At 35.1% G+C, this 22,325-nt stretch overlaps 1 protein-coding gene across 1 annotated transcript in view; it reads right to left on the reverse strand.

The window, feature by feature from the left end:
- LOC145685372 (glutamate-gated chloride channel alpha-like) overlaps positions 1-22,325 on the reverse strand; it is a 198,619-nt gene that overhangs the window by 99,983 nt on the left and 76,311 nt on the right. The window contains exon 6 of the mRNA XM_081757761.1: positions 3,663-3,730. Coding sequence (XP_081613887.1) covers positions 3,663-3,730 — 68 coding nt within the window. The remainder of the gene's footprint in view (positions 1-3,662; positions 3,731-22,325) is intronic.

Here is a 22,325-nt window from a genome sequence, read left to right on the forward strand (position 1 = left end):
GAGAATAAAATCCTGAGACGAATATTCGGACCCAAAAAGAACGGGAGTGGGGAATGGCGGAAACTTCATAACAAGGAAATACAATATTTATATCATTTATCATACATTGTTAGGATCATCAAGTCTAGGAGACTCAGGTTTGCAGGTCACGTGGACAGGATGGAAGAAAGTAGGAACGCTTTCGAAGTTTTAACTGGAAATCAAATCGCAAAACGTCCATTAGGAAGACCTAGGCGCGGGTGGGAGGACAATATTAAGATGGATCTCGTCGAAATAGGATTACAAAGTAGAAACTGGATGCAGTTGGATATTTTTGCGTTTAATGTCCCTTTTAGCAATGAGGCTCCTGTTGATTAACGTGGAATCCGAACCATATGAGCTCCCGCCGGGAATCGAACTCGGGTCTCCCACGCCAAAGGCGCGTACGCTAACCACTTGGCCACGAAGGAGCTCTGGATCCAGTTGGCTAAGAACAGAAGTGAATGGAGTGCTTTTGTGAACGTGGCATTGAACCTCCATGTTCCATGGCCATAGAGTGAGTGAGAAGTGTATGAACATAATAAATAAGGAACTCAATGTGGAGAATACAACAGATATCCGATAAAGCACAACTACCAGGTTATCATAAAATAAGTAGAACTCTGAAGACGTAACCACTTGACAGAATGCAACCAAACCTGGTAGGAGTACATTTGAGAACATGCAGCAGCGATTGATGTAGAAAATAAAATTAGTTTCAATTTTTGTCACCAGAGGTAATTATGGCGCCGTACAACACCAAGTAAGTGCAGCTTGGAAGAAAAACGACACGAGTGATGCTAAATGATAAGAAAGGCTCTAATTACCTGTCTTGTGGGTGTCGTGGCATTGATTACCAATGTTATTAATACTCCGTGGTCAGTGGTGGATTTACGAGGGAGGGGGCCTTTTGAGCTGAAGCGTCCTTTTAAAATTCTTGAATATCTTACAAAAATGAAGTTAAATGTTAGTCTTTCCTGTGCTCATAAAATGCAAGCTCCCTCCAAAATTCCAGGAAAAGAATGGTGTCAAATCTCGCCTCCAGAGGCTATTGTGTTTCTGTTGAGTGTGGTACGGAAGACAAATGATACTATCGATATTCAATGAAAGGAAGGCCGTAATTATGCCCCCTGTGCGACGCGTGGCATTGATTTGTAGTCCTACTAATAACCCCGTGGTATAGTGATGGGTTATTAGCGATTATGATGCTGTGAGGTTCTGCATAAAGGCAGGTCTTTGACATGAAGGTTCCTGAACAAGAAAAACGCATAGTGACTAGTATCGTATAAGATGATGATGACGTCCTAAGGACGGGACCTACAGGTTAACATGGGATTCGACTCATGTGTGTTTCAACCGGGAATCGAACCCGGGTCTCCTTGAACACAAGGCAAAGAAGCAAATATAGAGAAAAGAGAAAAAGAAGCAAATATAGGATCACCATCAATTCTCTTCTGGCACATAGTGGCTATCAGACCCGTATCACTAAAACACATGCAGACATGAGTAAGCACCTGGGGAGGTAATTACAGCCTTTCTGATCACTTAGCATCACTGGTGTCATTTTTCTTCTACGCTGCATTTACATGGCGTTGTACAGTGCCACAATTACCTCTGGTGGCGAAAATCGGAACTAATTTTGTTTTCTACACCAATCGCTTCTGCATGTTCCCAAATATGCTTCTACCAAGTTTGGTTGCATTCTGTCGAGTGGTTACGTCTCCAGAGTTTTCTGAACAGCGATACTTATTTTGTGATAACCTGGTATTTTTGTAGAACTTGTAGCACAATTACAAATTGCACCTATGCTGTTCAGTACAAGTCCAATTACAGTTCTCGTATAACAGATGAAAGTTGGCTAATATCACAAGTGAATTAATACAAAAACATGAACAAAGTATGTCCATGTTGTAACATTTGTGGATAGTAGGTTACATAGGCGAAATGTAGAACAGAGAAGGCGTCATATGTTTAGCTTCCTTCGAATAAAATAATATTTTTCTGATTGAGAGTGGTGATGAATGAAATTATCGTTTTCATAATGAATATCGGCACATCACTCATGACTTCACTGTTGACAAGTGCAATATCTAATATAACTAGTGACGTTTGAAGAATGTAGAAATAAATCACAATAAAAATCGACTATGGATTATTGTTTTTAGGACTGCCGTTAGAGTCTACAGCTGCGTGCTTCCTCTTGTACCCATCAAAATTTCTGCTGCGTCGCTTGTTAATTCATCATTTCTCTTTTCCTGTCTTCTCTACAGGTTATACATTTTTGTAGGCACTACTTGTAAGAATTGTAGCACTTCCTCGTTTTTGTTTTGTGGTGGCTAGTGGTCCCCGGATTTTGCATTGTAGTTGGATATCAGCAGATGACACAGAACTAAACGACATAGGCTTATCATAAGGTGAAGACATTCCATTTGGTTTTATTTGTACGATATTTCAACTACCGGAGAGTTTAGGTTCTCAAATAGGCATATAAGTTCCTAGTGACTCTTTACCAGGTGTTTTATTTGACTTCGAACTTACATCTTTGTTGTTGAATGACTGAACACACACTATAGATCTAGTATGATCTACAGGAATGTGTAGGGAACATATGTCCTGCTTCTTGTTGTCATTTTCACGCTTTGCTTGTATCATTGGTCACTACTGCAACAACATCAACATACTTAAGTATGTCGGGGTCAATGGAATATATTTCACACTTTTAGAAAGATTTACGATATCCACGGGAGTACATGCTTTCAAATAACCTTCTCCAAAAAAGTGACTTATCTGGAGAAGTGTTACCACTCTCTCTGGATGATTGTTGTAATGCTCTTAGATCTTGGTCTGAAAGGTCTCGACTAATTTTGAAGGGAACAAATTTTTCGAAAACAAGAAGAATCCTTACTTCATAAGACCAGGTGCTCGTAAACACCAAGGGCCAAGCAGAAACAATCCTTAATTTAAATTCAGAGGCAAGGCAATCATAACTTAATTCAAATAATATATACAAGTATATATAGTAACATAGCAAATTAAAGATTAAATTAAACTACTAACACTTTATTACAATTTAAGCAAACTCAACAGAAAACAATAACGATATAATTAACTTATATAACGAGTAACAACACTTGACTTAAATAGCGTCAGTAAAATCAATTAAAATTTAGTTATTATTCCAATTAATTCTTATCCACAGTCAAATTATATGAAATTTTTAAACTGTCTCATGAAATATCAATTTACAGCTTAATCGATGCGGCAACAAACCAATGTAATTTAATTGCAGCAAGTTCTCGTTTTTTCTCTTTTATAACTTCAGAAACTTTGTTTTTAAATTTTTCGCTAGCAATGTGTCAAGCAATTAACCTTGCAAATCCATGAATTTACTTCAGGTTTTTCTGGTCCAAAGTTGATTTAACCAATTGAAAACCACCGTCCATGGTTACGGGATCACCAGATACACTAACTGACGCATATTCACGAGGGTCGGTGGCATCGCTATCTGGGGAGAAATTTAGAGTGATCTTTTTGCTCCGTGGGATCATAATGCCCCACTTCCCCTATTTATGTATTTGTTTGTAGTTTTACGTTTTATGAGTCATGACCCAATGCGAACTATTATTCACTGACTCTCACTATACCTGTTCATATTCCTTAATTATAGGGTCCCGAAGTATCTCCATGTGCATTTTAACTTCAGCTGGAAATACTGAAATTAGAAATGAAATAACTTTTTAAAAAACATAATGCACATTTTATGCTTTTTCATTTCTGCATTTAACATTAAAATTTTTAAACTACGAATGACAGTTAATCACTTGTCATATTTCTTTATTTTTACATTTTTGTTCTTAACTGAATATTATTTCCAGTGATGAACTCTTTAAATGAAATATATTCATAGATCAGCTTTAAGGATGTCTTAGAATAATTCATATTCTACAATACATACCTGTATGTTACCATCTACTTATTTTTGTTATACATACATATTGATAGTAATTTTCTAATTGTGACAAAAATTGCAATTAATTACTGATAAAATAATTGGGTATATAATAAATTATTTAAGTTTTTCCTAGTAGGTAACTGATTGAATCAGTTTAGTCTGTTTCAAACTGTTTTATTCGTATCGGTTGAGTAGAACCAATAAACAAATAACAGACAATAAATTTAATTAAAAAGCAAATTGCTGGGTAAATATTCTATACACAGATTTATGACATTAACATTTGATATGATGGTTTAAAGATATACATGTAAGGTACTTTCTCCATTTTGCTTGTCAGAAAGCGAAGAAAGAGTAGGAAAACAACCCTAAACTTATCTAATCCTAGATTCAAACAGGTTGTTTAAGTAGCGTAACAGTATAAATAGAAATGATTGATTTTAAGAAAATACTTGAAGTATTAAAACGCAATGTCTTTTGTTGGTGTTAAGGAGGAAGGAAGACCACTCTTGGAACTCATTCATTTTACAGGAAAGAAATCATAGAATTCCTTAGGTTCTTTCCAGTGGCGTCGCATTATGCAGTTCACAGGAGCACGTGAACCATAAAATAATTTGCGCTGTTTGTTGTTTCTTAAGATATTTAATAATACTTAGAATATTATTATATTATCGTTTCGTTTCTACTCTCCGCTTGCTTTATCCCTTGGGTATATGCATTCCATCATCACACCAGATTCACAATGGAACTGCGAGCATGATGAGCTGCTCTGTGTTTAGTACAAAAGGGAGGCGCAGGTAGTGGAGCGGAGGAACTGCGATCTCCTGACGTTTAAATGAAGATTTGAACGTGCAGCATTGACAGCTGTTGTTGACTAATTATCAATAATGTGACGCTTTAAACATAATGAAAGAATTGAATATAGAAGAATATAGTAATATGTAACTCATCCTTTCAATCAGTTATCTATATTTTTTCTTATCTCAATTTCTTGTAATGAAAATAAAATGAAACAAACAAAATTACGGCTTTCAGATGTCGTACCGAGGGAAATTGAAGGTTTAGAACCCTTCCCCAAAGATCCTTAAGCTAACGTAAAACAAAATTAAATTTTAATTTATTTTCAATACTTCTTTTCAACGAACTTCGTTACTGAGCATTAACGAACTTCGAACTTTCAAGTTCGTTACTGAATCCTCTATATCTGTCTGTCTGTCTGTCTGTCTCTCCGTCTGTCTGTTATTTGCGATTTTTCAATTTTAAATCCTGCATTCGATAGAGCATCAAAAACTCTAAGAGAAAGTGATTAAATTTTGCGCGTCACTCTTATCGTTCCCGAGATATTGGCCAAAAAATGGCCGATTTCCAGAGATTTAAGGAGCCATATCTTGGGAACCGTAAATCATAGAGAAATCATATTGGTGTTGATCAATATCTAAAAGCATGTAAATATTTAGGTAACAAATAGTGACCGGTGGCCACTGTTCAACTGGTTACTGGTTTGGCCAATGGCCAATTGGCCAGTGGCCACCAATTAATATCGGTACCAAAATGTTTACCATCCTCTTATGTATTAATTAATACCAATATCATCTCTCTATGACTTACCGTTCCCGTGATATTGGACAAAAAATGGCCAATTTCTAGATATTTAAGGAGGCATATCTCGGGAACCATAAGTTGTAGAGAGATGATATTGATGTTGATCAATACCTAAGAGGATGATACATATTTTGTCACCAAACAGCAACCGGTGGTCACTGTCCAACTGGTCACTGTTTTTTTTTTCAGTGACCAATTGGATTGTGGCCATCAATTAATATCGGTAAGAAAATGTTTAGCATTCTATTAGGGATTGTTAACACCAATAACATCTTTCTATGACTTGCCGTTCCCGTGATAGTGGCCAAAAGATAGTTCTGATTTAAGGAGATTTAAGGAGCCAAATCTCGGGAACCGTAAGTCACACAGAGATCATAGTCACATAGATCAACACATTAAGTTTTGAACACTACCTAAGAGGATGGTGAACATTTTGGTACCAAATAGTAACCGGTGGCCAGTTATTAACTATCTACTGGAAAACTGGCCACCGTTCCCCAGATATTGGCCAAACAATTTCGAATTTCTACATATTTAAGCAGCCATATCTCGAGAACTGCAAGTCATAGAAAGATATTTTGCTAATCTATGCGAGAAAGGGGAAAAGCTGCGGATAAAATGATTTACATTTACATCTAGGAACAATGACAGTTACCTTTCCCGCTCCATCTCTCCATTCTTTTTAAGTTTGTTCTGGCAATGCTCTTGGAGCATTCTCAACTGGTTAAATATGTATAATCTCCTATTTTTTCTTTATTGTATGTTTTTCTGCCTAAATAAACTGAACATTTGTAAGAAAAGCAAATAGCCTAACGAAACACACTGTAATTTGTAACACTGCTACAATGGTAAAGTCTTACCTTCTGCATTGTGGGAACGCGAAGTAAATTTTGAAACTGTTTTTTTAAATTTCAACATTTATCTTTAACACATGCAAAATAGAAAATGATGAGTATTGGTTTTTGCAGTTATGTACGTTCAGCAGGAACTCTTCTAAAAAAATGAAATGAAATCTTTAAGTTTAACCGTGGGACGTAAAACTTAAAGATTTCATTTTTTTCACTTCTAAAAAAACCCGCGGCAACGTTTTTTCTTTGTGGGATGGGGGCATAACTTACTACGAAGATTGTACCCTCGGAACTTAAGTTCGGGGAATTGTACTTATGTGCAGAGACATTATTCTCTCAGTGTATTTCAGTGGCAAAATTGAAAATGTGTTCTGTGATGGTATACTGACTAATTTATAAATGTGTTTGCTAGTATTTATTATTTCTTTTCGATAATTTTCATTAGTTATGTATTCTTTAAATTTCGAATGTTTTCAAAATTATAGTTTATATCCAACCTTATACCTCCATTATATCTCTCAATTAAAGTAAATATATGCTGAACTATATAGATATTAGATGGGCATTTTCCGTATATTTCCGTATACCATCTTCGATAGGTTTGTAGTGTTAGGTTTTCCTAAAATAGTTTCTCAATACTAGTGAAGATATGGCCTGTTTGATACGGAAGCATTTTTCGGAAGATTTCTTTTAAGAAAAATCTTATCATTGCCCCATTTTATAGAGGTTTGTGTTGAGCGATTACAGACTACTGTATATCGTTTATTGTGCTGGTGGATTGTGAATGTTTAGAAAGAAGTTATAGCATAATCGACCAAATTTTACTAGCATCTGAAAACTAAACTGTGTCGAAATTTCAAGGTCGATTTAAAGCAATAAATAGCTGACAGATTATGAAATGAAAATGTCTTTGTTTTACTTTTCTTGTGTCTTGTATGAAGGGAATTACCAGTTTAACTGAATTGTGTGATATATTTGGGACATCTGATTAAAAAAGTAAAAGTATAAGAACTATAATAAACACATTAAAACTATGCTGAATTTAACTAGTGTGAGCATCAGGGGCACACCCACACGGAGAATCTACCAGACTCAGACCCCCTCTCAAAACTTCTTAACTTGACATATGTTTATATATTTGTATAATAAAACTATAATTGTTTAGTAGAGAAATGTCTGATGTAGCCTAAATATTTGATGTTACACCTCATCTGTACCTTTTCTTTTCTTGAAAAATCTAATTCTACATTTTTCTTAGAATATAGATGGCAGAAGTTAACAATTACATATCTTTTCATGGGTGTAGAATTACATCGGATGTATCATATATAGACGTAATCTCTTATAGTACTGGACTCGTTTCCCGAACTTTGGACTCATATAACGAAATTTTCTGGGTACTTGCCTGATAACTAGCTACGCCAAATATTCTATCAGGATTTGTTGGCATGATCATTTCTATTAAGACTCATAATAATCTTGTAAGAAAGTCATATTCGTTCACTTTTGATTGATTACATCATATTTTGGGGTATTTGAATATGTTGTCTCTCCATTAGGATTCCGAAGATTCTAGTACTTCTGGTGTTTTCGGTGGTCTGGCTACCTTCATGAAGTGTCCTGTCCTCTTCGTTTGTATAGTGACTGGTATATGCCTTTGATGGACAAGCCCTGCGTTCAATTCCAGGTGGGAGAGCATCAAACACATTACAGTAATCCCTATTTAAACTGTAAATCTCGTTTTGTATAACCTAACTTCTAACACAGAATATAAATGCAAAATGTAAACAGTCATGAAGTGTTTTCAGACAACAATGCAAAAGTACGTGGGCAAAGCGTTCGTATTTAAAGATGCCTCTTCAACTATCACAATAATTTAACACATTGCATGCTTTTGTGTATATTGTTAACAGCTCACAAAACAACATAGCTGACAATTTAAATATATGAGCAAACGTTTGGAGTCTAATGCATATGTCATTAGAATACCGTCGTGAAATTGATGGTGCGTCCGTAAAAAGAGAATGGCAACAAAATTCGTGAAAAATCATATAAAATAATCCGACGTTGACTTCAGAAACTTTAAGTTGTTTTACCATATTAACCCCTTCAGTGTGGGTGGCGAGTTAACTCGTGTCTTCAAAACGCACCTGCTGTGCGGATGACGTATACCAGGTGCACCATTTATAATGTCCCACCTTTATAACAGAGGAGCCAAGAGAGAAAGAAAAGCGAAAATTTGCACAAAGAAACTACAGGAAGGGAGACATCTATCCGTCCGTATATTGGGTACCATCATCAGGTGAACAGTGTTGCCAACCTAATATAAAGTTATGATTTTTTAAATGGAATGACCTAAATTTAATTTCATAATTCGAATCAGCACTGAAAACAAAGACGAAAGAGATGACACTCCCATATCAGTGTTGCATACTTTTTGAGAAATAACGTTAAACATATGTCAAATTTAAACGCCTTTAACACACACAAGGGATGAAGTAGGAACTATTGATGCACATTAAATTAAATACTGGGAAGAACTCTTTAAAATGACTTTAAGTTTAGAAGGATCAGTAAAACAGTGTTGCCACAACAGAAGAGAGAAAATTTGAGTTTGGAAATAGTGCAATAACTTTGAAAAGATCCCTAGTAAAGTATGGTTTACAATTCATGGAGCAAATCAGTATGTCATAAGGAGCATTGTCGCGTTTATTTGAGATCGATAAGTCAAGTACTTACCGAGATATTCGGTACTCTGTAAAAGGTGAGAATTTTGTGCTGTACAAGATGATAACGCTGTTTCAAAATTCCCTTTTTTCCCTCTGCGTTGGAGAAATATTAAAGTAGTATTCTGTGACAGAAGTTATATTCTGAGACCTGCCGAACTAAAGCAAACATTTAAAATATGGAAATATTATTTTTCTGTTTTGTGAATTTTGTAATTTATGTTACGAATAATTGTTTCTTGATCATCATAAATATTTATTTATTTAATTTAATTTCTTTCTCCTGAATATGTTAGAAAAGACAATGAAACGTAGATATTAATACTTGCCAAATTTTAATTGAAAATACATAGGCTAAGTTCTGTTAAATGGTAGCAAAATTTTTCAGATTATCCAATATTTATACGTACTGTCTAATCTTAGGGGAACATACACAACTTATTTTGTATTTCATTCACCACGAAATTAAGTACATATAATTTACAAGTTATTTTTTAAGAAGTGAGTTGAATTTATAGATTCATTCGGTGTCGATTCCCTTATGAGGACTCAAACGTTATGAGTAAAAATACAGCACGTAGATATGTGCCATAAAAGCTATAGTGGAACAAACACCAAACAACCGGTTTTAGGTGGTCATTAAAAACAAGAAATGTATCTGATCGGTTAAGAAACTTGAACCTGGTTTGTCCATGAACGGTTGGATCCGTAGTGTGCTGGCAGGCAAACGAGTATAATATAAAAAAATGATCAAATATATGCTGGATGGTCACAAAAGGAAGGAATTATTTAACCAAGTCGAAACTAGTAGAAACTCAAGGTGTCTATAGGGACCAGGCACGTTAGCAAAGGTGGGTATGCTTGTAAACAAAATAGTGTAAACATACTGTGTAAAGAATGTTCCATAGTTCTTCTGCAAATTATATGCGACATCGTATTCCTTAGCGCAGCTTAATTTTCTGTATAACGTCCCACGTTTATGCCATTTAGGCTAAGGTGACAATGATTAAGGCAAGTGACTGATGATAGAAGAATTAATGGGATGAAAATGTGAGAGTACCCGACAACCCCATGGACACGATGTTATCGCCACAAACTTACTGGACTGGAAATCGTATCAGGGACCCCACACACCAAAGGTAAGCGAGCTACCACTGAGCAACCGTGCCCTCGAAGCTTAACTTTAAGAAGGCATAACCACACAATTTTCCTATTATAATTCAATCAAAATCTTTTGCTTTTTGTACAATGCTTCTCAATAATTGAATACAGATTTATGATATACTGCAAAATGATATGTCTGAAAAGCAATTATTCTCGGGAAATTACGTACAAACTTCTGTATGTTGGTCACTAGAAACATTTCATCTATTAGAATCATTTCATCTATTTGAACAGAACGAAGTTGGAAACTCACGTGGGCTTTTGTCCGTATGGAAGAGGCATGTCAGCGACAGTGTGTATGCGCGTAAATGAACACAAGGGAGAAAAAAAAGCACCATCCTGTGCTACATGGCCATTATGATGTAACATATTCTTGGAGTTCAGGATAAGCAAACGTGGGACTGTGTCCGTAGAAAACAAACACGTCACCAGGTGAATGTAAAACCGAAATGCTTATTTTCGCTTTGTGTTGACGCAAAGCGTTACACAATGAGAGGGTCCAGGCAGGGGCGTACGCAGAGGGTGGGTCCTGGGGGTCCGGACCTTCCCCCGAAATCCCGACTTTTTTGTAAATATAGTCTACTTTTAGAGGCAATTTTAGAAATTTTGATATAATTTAGCCTCAAATTGTATTTGGACCCCCCAAAACGACCCTTCCCGAAATAAATTCCTGCGTACGTCCCTGGGTCCAGGTATAAATACGAGGGTAATTTTTAAAGTCTTGTACACAGCCCATGCACGACCGTTTGAGTGTTTTGATCCAGTTCACTTTTAGGTTAGTTGTGGGTCAGAGTTTTGGTTTCACGATTGTTTCTGTGTTTTCTGGTTTGCGTAACTGTTTTGTGAGAAATTCAGTGGTGAACCCGATTGAATTACACATGATTGGATTACACATGATAAGCGTTCCTATAGCAAAATCAAAATCCTATGTGGAAAGAATCCAACTGAAATTTACAATGCTTTGCGGGAGGTTTGTGGAAATAGTGTAATGGATCATAGCACTGTATTACGGTGCTCAGTTCGTTTTCGTGAAGGTCGTGTAAGCACTGCGGACACCCCAAGAAGTGAAAGCCCTTCAACTGCAACAGACTACTCCTCTGAGATTATTGTGAAGGACATTTTGAGAGAAGATCGACGAAACTATGTAAGAAAATTGCATATGAAGCCAAAATGTCTGTCACTTGCGTTTACAGAATCATTACTGAAGCTGAAGATAAAGATGAGATGGCTTCCGCATGATCTGAGTAAAGAGCACAAAGTATGTCGTAAAAGAATCGCAGAAAAATTGCTCCAAAGTTAACAAACAGAACGAAATCATTTTTTACGAAGAACTGTTGCAAATGATGAAACCTGGATACGAGAGTTTGAACCAGAACTGGAATTTCAGTTGTCACAATAAAACAGTTCAGACTCTTCACTCCCGAAGAAATTCCGCGGGCAAAAATCAAAGGTTTAACCATTGTTGGGTAAGTTACTTGTAAAAATGTAACGCGTTACAAGTTACTTTACTTTCTCTTAAATGAAACGCGTTACTTGCCCTAAAAAAGTGACTGTTACTTTACTTCGAAACTTTAAATATGTGAACTTAGGTTCGAAACTTTAAATATGTGAAAAAATATTACTTCAATTTTCCGTACTATTATTACTATGGATATTATTATTATTATTATTATTATTATTATTATTATTATTATTATTATTATTATTATTATTATTATTGCACGTTCTCAATCGCTTTATGTAAATGCAGGGACAAATTTTTACTTGATATATGAACATTTTCATATAATGTAACATTGATAAAATGCCATACTGTGTTTCTCGTAGGGATAGGCACGAGCGAGTTCGAGCGAGTTTTCTTTGACACTTGGTTCGACTAGAAACACACATCTTTGAGCTCGACCCGAGAACTCGGCTCGAAACATTTCCTCCAACTCGACTCGAATTGAGATCGAGTTTCGAGTCGAGTCAAGCCAAATCCGGTGTGTAGTTTTGAGTACTCTCTTCAAGTATATTACATAGACAATATAGCTAATATTATCAATGCCACTATTACTACTACAAATTATCAAATTATTATTATTATTATTATTATTATTATTATTATTATTATTATTATTATTATTATTATTAGTAGTAGTAGTAGTAGTAGTAGTAGTAGTAGTAGTAATTATAACAGTTTTTATTATTTTGCTAAACTAATTATATAATAATAACAATGTTGTTATGTAAAATTAAAAATACAGAATATAGAGAAGCATTACACTACAACTAATAAAATGAGAACACATGAACTTGGGGTGAATCAAAACTTTCCAGTAACTCTAAAATCGATACATGTTTTTTTTAAAGCTAGTTTCAAACTCTATAATCAACGTTACTCTAGAATAAGCAAACTGATCTGAAAGAACTCCAATATTGCATACCATCAGCAAGCTATTTTCTAGTAATAAAGTAGGCCTGATCATCAGAACACAGTTTATTCATATTAACTCCTTACTGTAGAAATATATATCGTTAATTATGGTACCCTAGTTGTTGATAATATTTCCCGCTGGGGCACTTCAGACACTTTACTTTTAAATTCTGTCTACCATCATCTTCAGCTCTTAAGAAATAAAGTATTCTTTCAAATGTTCGAACAGTAAAATATTTTGTTCTCCATCTTTATAAAAACAACACCAATCAAAGTAAAATAGACTACCGGTACCATTGCACTCCTAGTTCACTCACTTTATGTATTGATTTGGAGCTGTCAAAATCTACGACAAAATCTTCCAGGTGCTTGCAATCAGTACACGTGATTTCCCTGAGATTGTCCTCATCTTCCAAATACAAGTGTGCATTACGATCTTAACTGTTTTTCTGTGTATCGGCACTGTCGGTCACTGACATACGTAGTTCATGCTCCATTGTTTCATTCTGAGAAATTCACTTACAGGAAAGAAACATTTGTTCCCCCCCAAAAATTACATATATTGTAGTTACCCATCGGAAATGTAACGCGAAAAAAGTAACGCAAACTAGGTACGTTACTTAAAAATTTGTAACGCGTTACCGTTACAGCTACTTTGGAAAAAATGTAACGCATTACTAGGAAACTTTACTTAAAATGTAACGCGTTACTTGCGTTACGTTACTTCCCAAGACTGGGTTTAACTCACGATGATCTTCGCGTATGATACAAATGGAGAGATGGCTACAATAGAGTGTCACATGGGACGTCTGTACCAGGCGCATACTACAAGCTGTTTCTGCAAAATTTTTTGCGCCCGAAAATTCATGAAAGAAATCCTGATATGATTGCAGCTGGTGTCCTCATTCTGAACGATAATGCAAGGCAGCATACTACTCTACAAGTAAGGGTGACACTTAACAAGTATGGATGGAAAATACTTCTCTTCCCAATATAGTCCTGATTTGAGCCCACCAGATTTGTTCCCCCAAATTAAAACGACCACTCTGTGGAAAACGTTTTGATTCGATTGACGAAGGTTTAAGTGAGGTGACCCGAGTGATCAAACATCTCAATAATGAAGGTGTCCTATCCAGAATACAGAATTTACAAAATATTGGGAAGCTGTCGTAAACAAGTATGGAGATTGTATTGAAGGCCTGTAAAGATATTTTGTCCAATAAATTATTTAATTCCATAATATCTTTAAGTGTGCAGAACTTTTGAAATGACCATCGTACAATATATTGTAAAAATATTCCGAACAGTTGTTAGGACATAATATTGTACGTAACGGTACATATAAACACTAAATGCAAACATTAGAAACTAGTGGTATCATAACTAATAGTATATGAATCTAATTTCGTAATAATGTTCGCAAAATTTGCAGATAGCAAACGAACGCAAATAATGAAATATATAATTATAATTGCATAGGGCTACTAAGTAAAGCAAAAAAGCCAAACTTTACATTTCGTAACACAATCCACTGCAGAAGGAAGCAGTATAAAACATTTTAAGACATTCATTAATTACGACCCAGTTGCTGCTTATATAAGAGAAAACTTGAACCTGTGATTTTTATGATATTAATGCACAATTAATATATTTTTACGTTTGGTGAAGTATCATAGAACGAGTTTACCAAATGTATACTTTGCTAAGCTAACCAAAGCCAGCCTACCTATCCTAACACATATTTTATGTTCAAGGACTAAAAGAAAGAAAAATAAAACACCTAAGTAAACTTTTTGTGAACCACATCAGCACTATATTACAGAAGTAAAACATATCACGTATTGTTGTGCGTGAGCCTGTGTATAGTACATTGTCAATCAGTCTTCTACTGGCGTTTTGGTCAATTTATTTACATTTGAATTTATAATAAATATGGTTCTGGTTTACTTTTGGTGCACCAAATTTTGAAAGATTTACAGGAAAAATTCCGTACTTCGTATGAAAAGACACATTTACAAAGAACAAATTTGTGCAAGCGATAGAGTTAAATACAAAGTAATATACCTGCGTTTTATTTTACAAGTGTATGTTACTAGTGTAAAATTCTTACGAGTACTTTACTACGGATAAAATAAGAGAGTACATATAAATGATGGTTGTATTAGAAACTATTTTCCACCGGTGCTGTATTTGTGCACAGTGTACAGAAGTTGTATTTTATGTTTACAAGTGGAACGCTACAAGTATAAAACGGTGACAAGTATTATTAAAACTCATATCTGCCAAAATCCACTCGTTTTCACTATCCTAATTTTTGGATTTGGTCTCTTTAGTGGCCTACTAGCACAGGTTGTTTCTTGTTTTTTCCATTGCAATTATGCATACATCCGGACGCAGGCCCGTGCTGGCCCACCGGGACGTGTCCCGGTGCGCCCTCTGAAATATCACAGTATAAATAAAGGTACAAGTTTTTAGTAATGAATTCTTACAGTTTTATTGCTAACGAACCCGTGAAAGGTGCAATGCGCCCTTTACTTTAGGCGCCCTTCCGAGACCACATCAAAGATGAACGATTTTATTTACTCTTCTGTATAGCACAGTTCTGTACAATAAATACACGCAGTTACTATTTGCGAAGAACTTGTGAAAGATACAGTGCGCCCGCTACATCAGGCGCCCTACGAAACATCACATTATAGATAAGTGGTTTTGGTTATTCTGTATACTAGCTTTCTATAATAAATTCAAATACTGACTGGTAGTACAGAACCTGTGAAGAATACAAGGCGCCCTTTACATAAGATGCCCTGCGAAATATCACATTATTTTTTAAATTTTATTCCTCTGTATTTCAGTTTTGTATTATGAATTCATACAGTTGCTATTGGCAGAGAACAGGTAATGAGTATAATCACTTACAAAAATATTATAAAGTTATATATCTATAAAACGAAACATTGTGATACACCAAGAATAGTTCGGATAGTCAAACGTACGATGCATTTATGTAATACTACACTAACACTCTAATTTACGATTTTTACGGCATCGAAGCTTTCACAGTCTTAATATGCATCCATATATCCGAGCATATTGATTGTTCCTGTGGGTTTTAAAGCAGTGTTCGGATAATGAGTACCTGTTGTATTTCTGAAACATAGCTGTATTAATTTCCGTAAAATGTGGTCTTCCTGTCACCACGGCACGGCGCGTCCTCAGGTTGTGGATCGAGGAGGAGGCGTCTGGGATATAGAGGTTAGCTGCGAATATACTGAGAAAGCAGTCGCGGACAGAAAGGGGTGATAATCCAGCTTGAGAATTTGGTGTGAGGCTAACAACCTCATTCTGTAAAAAAAAAAAAAAAAAAAAAAAAAAAAAAAAAGGATTGTTCAGATAAGTTCGCAGAATCCTCGGATCAGAACTGATAACTTGGCACGAACTCAGCAAAGTAAAATTGACATGAGATCTTGAACATGGAATATAAGAAGTCTCTATAGGACAGGCTCGTTGAAATTTGTAAAAAATGAGTTTAGAAATAGAGGTTGGACGTAGTGGGATATCAGGAAGTTAGATGAGAAGAAATGGAGGAGTCAAGTCGGGAAATTTTACGTTTTTTTATGGGGAACAAATTAAAAATTACCAACTAGAAACAGGGCTTTCCGTTCACAAACGAATACGTAATATCAGCAGTTACATAGGTTGAATTTGTTAATGATAGATTTTCTTTTACTTCTCTTAAGGGTCGGTGGTGTAATATTATTGTCTTAAATGAACATGCCCCAACAGAAAATAAGGATGGCGATAAAAAAAAATAGTTTTACGAAAGAATAGAACACGTATTTGATCATCTCCTGCAATACCATATGAAAATTCTATTAGGCGGTTTCAATACGAAAGTGGGATGAGAGGGTATTTTCAAACCGATTATAGGGAATAAATGTTTTCATAAGGAAGGTTGTGACAACGGCGTTACACTCGTGAACTGTGCAATATCCAGAAACCATATGGTGAAGATTACAAAATTCCAACATCGCGAAATTCATAAATATACTTGGACTTCATCAGATGGAAAAACACATATTCAAACTGATCATGTTTTAGTAGACAGAAAAAAACAGTCTCGCACAACTGATGTTCGGTCGTTCAGAGAAGTTGATTGTGATAGTAAGAGAGAGACTATCGTTGAATAAAGGAAATATTTAATATCTGAAAACGGAGTGGTTTATTATTTTTTTTAAGTAGAGGAGAGTCAGGTGAGAGGGGAGCCAAATTGAAGTGTAGAATAGATTTCGGTTTTAGGAAGTTCGGAGTGCACTAGTGTTCAAGATACTTGGTTGATATTAGAGATAACATTAAAATTTCAGCAAAAGAAATATTCGGGCACGCAGAAATACGTAGGAACAAACCATGGTTCCACCAGGAATGTACTAAAGTAGCAGAGAAGAGAAAACAGAAGAAACAGCGTTGGCTACAAAATCCGAATGAAATAACTACATAAAATTTCATTGTCATCTGGCAGAAAACTTTTAAAACTTTTAGAACAAAGAAACGCGACTTTTGAAAGTTAAAATTAATTAACTTGAAGATAATAGTGAAAACAAAAACATTCGGGACATGTATAAATGTATCAACGAACTTAAGAAAAGCTATCAACTTCGTGCTTATATATTAAAGAAACCTAAAGGAGCAGTTCACACTGATACAGATAGCATCTTAAATAGATGGACAGATTTCCTTGACGATTTGCTTAACACATAGCCAAAAACTAGTGGGCGTGGAGAAAGTGAAATGCATGCAGCATAACCGTATATTCCAGAACCTAACCAGACAGAAACAGCAATCGCTATTAAAAATGAAAGAAACACACATCTCCGGGTGTAGGCGAAATTCTGGTTGACTTAATTTTAGCTAGAGGGGAAAAATTGTATAGCAAGATACACAAACTCATTCTCCTTACCTGGAACAAGGAGGAATTACCACAAGAGTGAAGAGAATCAATCATTGTTCCAGTTCAGAAGAAAAGCAACAAAACATTTAATAATTATCGAGGCATTTCTCTTCTGTCAACATCCAATAAATCCTCTTAAACATTGTAAAGATTGACTCCATATGCAGATGAAATTATTGGAGATTATCAGAACGAATTTAGGTAAAATCGACCAACTATTGACCAGATATTTACCATTCGACTAATACTTGAAAAGAAATGAGAGAATATAACATTCTGGTACATCAATTATTGACTTTAGACTCTGGTAGAAGGGAAATATTGTACAATATGCTTATATAATTTGCAATCCCGAAGAAGGTAGATTAATTAATATATGTTTAAATGAATCCCAAAGTAAGGTTCGAGTAGAGAAATTCTTGTTCACGAGCGTTCACTTTGAGAATGACCTGAAACAATGAGATATGTTGTTGTCATTATTATTTAACTTTGTTCTGCAGAACACTATAAGGAAAATCAAAGAAAGCAATCAGGTCTTAGAGCTGAATTGTATTTGCCAGATTATGGCGTATGCTGATGATGTAAATTTAATAGGGAATGATAGAATAATAGAAAGGTATGCAGAAATCTTAATTAACGCTTGCAGGGATATAGGCTTAAAAGTAAGTGCAGAGAAAACTAAATAAATGGAAGTTTGTCGGGATCGTAATAGTGCATTTTATGGATGCGTTAAAATACCAAATAATATTTTCTTTCGACAAAGTGGATACTTTCAAATATCTAGGATCATTATTGACAGACCAAAACCATAATCACTAAAAAAAATTGATGTCAACTGAAAGCAGGGATTTCGTGCTATTATTAGAGATGCAAGAGCTCGGAAATGAACCGGCTTCTTTGGAAAAAAACTCGGTTTTTTCTGCTTCGCTTTTTTGCTTGGGAAATTTTGGGCTTTTTTCAAAATATTGCTTTAAATTGATAAAACAGACTTTGTATCGCTTCTCTATAACACAAAAAATCATTTAATTAGTGGTTGATGCTGATAATAATATAAAACATCGAATATAAACTATGAATTTCGAAAAGATATTTCAAACAATTTTTCTTCAACATATTTACATTATGAATTCCACAGGATTAACCAATGTATATAATAAGAATTTTTTAACCTCCTATATACAAAAAAGTAAGCAGAGTTGGCAAGAACCGTGGTTGTTTTTGAAAATGCCAAAAACCCGTTTTTTTTGGGGGATGTTTAAACCAGGCTTTTTTGGTTTAAACCAGGCTTTTTTGATTTAGATTTTTTGGTTTATGTATTTATATTGCACTAGCAGCGTTCACCCCGCTTCGCTGCGGTCACCCCGGAACGCAATAAACTTTGTTACTTAGATAATTTTTACTTTTTCGCTTTCAAGTGATATGATAAAAACCATAGAAGATTGCAGTAAATGTTAACATTATATCGCCTGTCATTTATGTTAACCCGCCCCGCTTCGCTGCGGTCACCCCGGAACGCAATAAACTTTGTTACTTAGATAATTTTTACTTTTTCGCTTTCAAGTGATATGATAAAAACCATAGTAGATTGCAGTAAATGTTAACATTATATCGCCTGTCATTTATGTTAACCCGCCGAGTGACACGGTCATGCGGGTTGCATATAAATACGTTTATTTTTACCTATGATGAACTAACAAAGGATTTGTACGTTATGGACACTTGAATGGTCAATTATCTCAAGACACTGGTAATTAAAAATTAAAGTGATATGATAAAAACCATCTAGGGTCCAAATCCTAATAACCCCCCAAAAATGAAAGAAATTGGTTCAGCCGTATTAGCGTGATGAGGGAACAAAGGATTTGTGCGTTCTCTTTTATATATAAGACTAGCAGCGTTCACCCCGCTTCGCTGCGGTCACCCCGGAACGCAATAAACGTTGTTACTTAGATAATTTTTACTTTTTCGCTTTCAAGTGATATGATAAAAACCATAGAAGATTGCATTAAATGTTAACATTATATCGCCTGTCATTTATGTTAACCCGCCCCGCTTCGCTGCGGTCACCCCGGAACGCAATAAACTTTGTTACTTAGATAATTTTTACTTTTTCGCTTTCAAGTGATTGCAGTAAATGTTAACATTATAGCGCCTGTCATTTATGTTAACCCGCCGAGTGACACGGTCATGCGGGTTGCATATAAATACGTTTATTTTTACCTATGATGATCTAACAAAGGATTTGTACGTTATGGACACTTGAATGGTCAATTATCTCAAGACACTGGTAATTAAAAATTAAAGTGATATGATAAAAACCATCTAGGGTCCAAATCCTAATAACCCCCCAAAAATAAAAGAAATTGGTTCAGCCGTATTAGCGTGATGAGGGAACAAAGGATTTGTACGTTCTCTTTTATATATATAGATATTCACAGAAATAAGTTTGTTTTGCCTTCGTGTTATTATGCAACAGCGGGGTTATGCCGGAAGAACTCTGATAAGCTTAAAGAAGTCCGGTCAGTAAATTTCTTAAATTGAGAATCTCCCGCCCTAGCCGTTGGGAAAATCCCGTCATTACTTGAAATGTAAGACAATAACGGGAAAATCCTGTTATTGCTTTGCATGTAAAATTTAAAGGTCAACGTACCATAATCAGTACGCTAAAACTGAGGTATTAAATTACAAATTTAGTACGTAGATATCATTGAAAGTCCAATCCAAGCTAATGTTGGAAGCTACGTAGGCAATCGATAAATTTGGCCAATTTCTATCAATATATTTAAGCAATCTTGGCTTCTTTATAAAACAACACGCATTTAGGCATGCAGAAATATACAATTTGGTTTGTTTCGTATATTTAGACTTAACATCCTTACGAAATACCGAGGTTATCAAGGAGAAGACTTTCGCTTAAACTGACATCCGAACCGCTACTTGGGTTACGCATGAAAGAAGATTTGTGGTTCGACCGAGAATTGAACATGGGACACCTTTATTAAAAGGTGAAAGGGAAATAAAACTATTGCAGGTGGTTTGATATCTGGAAACGTCACCATGAAGTTCATACGATTCGCATTTTTTATTCTTTTTATTTTTGTGGTTTAAATCAGTTATTAAAAAAAAGTTGGTGTAAACCAGCCAACCCTAAAAGTAAACACTTCTTTTAAAAGAATACACAAATAACTAGCAAAATAGTATGTAGTATTTTTACTTCAAAATATTCCATACCCTCTCTTTGAAACAAAATAAAATTAAAATAAAACATAAGAGAAATACTTAGATTTATATCGTACACTTAAAGGCTGCACATCTAGAGCTTTTGGTTCTGTATATTCTTGAAATTCTACAGTTAAGTTTTATAGAACCCCCATCACAGTTTACCAAATCCTCAAGTTTTCCGAATTTTTAACAAGAGGGATTCAAAATATCATTACAAACTCCCCCCCCAAAAAAAAAGATTACGGAATATATTTAAGTTAAGCTAAATACAACTGCACAACAAACATGACTGAGTGATTAGCTTTTGCGCTTCTATCGGGAAGTCCGGGATTCAACCAGCATTCGACCATTCTGACAAAGCTTTTCTTCATTCCATCTGTGAATGTAGAAATAGTGCGTATACTGTGAGTTGGGCGACTTCCTTTCTTATTGTTTTTAAATCGTTATTATTACTAATTACCAGCAGTGACGGTTTTGCGAAGGTTAGGGGGGCGGTCTTTCGGACTGAAGCCCGTTCCCAAAAGTTACGGAATGTCTGCAACAAACGAAATATCTATTATTTATGCCTTTACTCATAAACTTTAAGCTCCCGTCAAATAAAAGTTACGAATGTTTAAAAAAAACTAAACATTAATAAGAAAAACTCTTCCCAAAATACCTTTCTAAATCCGCCACTGATTCTCAGTATAAAATGATTTTTAAAGTTGTATCCGGAAGATTATTCCTAAACATATAAACGAAACGAAATATTAGGTATGCCTGTACTCATAAACGTCAAGCACCTCCCAAATAACATTAGGACTTTTTAGGAAACGAAACAATCAGAAAAACCCCTCCTAAAGTACTTTTCTAAATCCGCTACTGATTATTTGTATAAAGTGGTATTCAAGGTTGTGTCCGGAAAATTATTGCTAAATCACTCCACAGCTACAGTATAACAGAAATGTGGAAGTACGGATTGACGGATATATTGAAAAACGTACGCTTTGACCGATAAATAGAAAAATGGGCAAGTTTAACTTTTGCGCTAGAAGCTAGAATACTAAAAGCTCTTAGAAATGAAACACGGATGACAAACTAGAGAAGGAAAAAGATGTCGATAACTCAAAAGTTAAAATAAAGTTAAATAGCCTCTAAAATTACCCTCAAATACTACATTCTTCATGTTAGCTTTAATTCGTAAAACATGTGCTCCATCTATCTTGATGGTGAATTTCATAGCGAAATATCACATTCAGGTCATGGAATTCTTATCTAACTATAGAATATACTATAAGAAGGCTATTTAGATAGAAAAATCATGAAGTTGAAAAAAGCCAAAATTTCGAAAATTCTCGTTTTTTTCCCAAAAAAGCCGGCTTTTTATGTAAAAAAAAACAATCGATTCAAAAAAGCCGGCTTTTTTTGCATCTCTAGCTATTATTCAGTT

This window comes from Thermobia domestica, chromosome 5 (genome assembly GCF_964235325.1).
Source record: "Thermobia domestica chromosome 5, izTheDome1.hap1.1, whole genome shotgun sequence".
In the NCBI taxonomy this organism is placed as follows: domain Eukaryota; kingdom Metazoa; phylum Arthropoda; class Insecta; order Zygentoma; family Lepismatidae; genus Thermobia; species Thermobia domestica.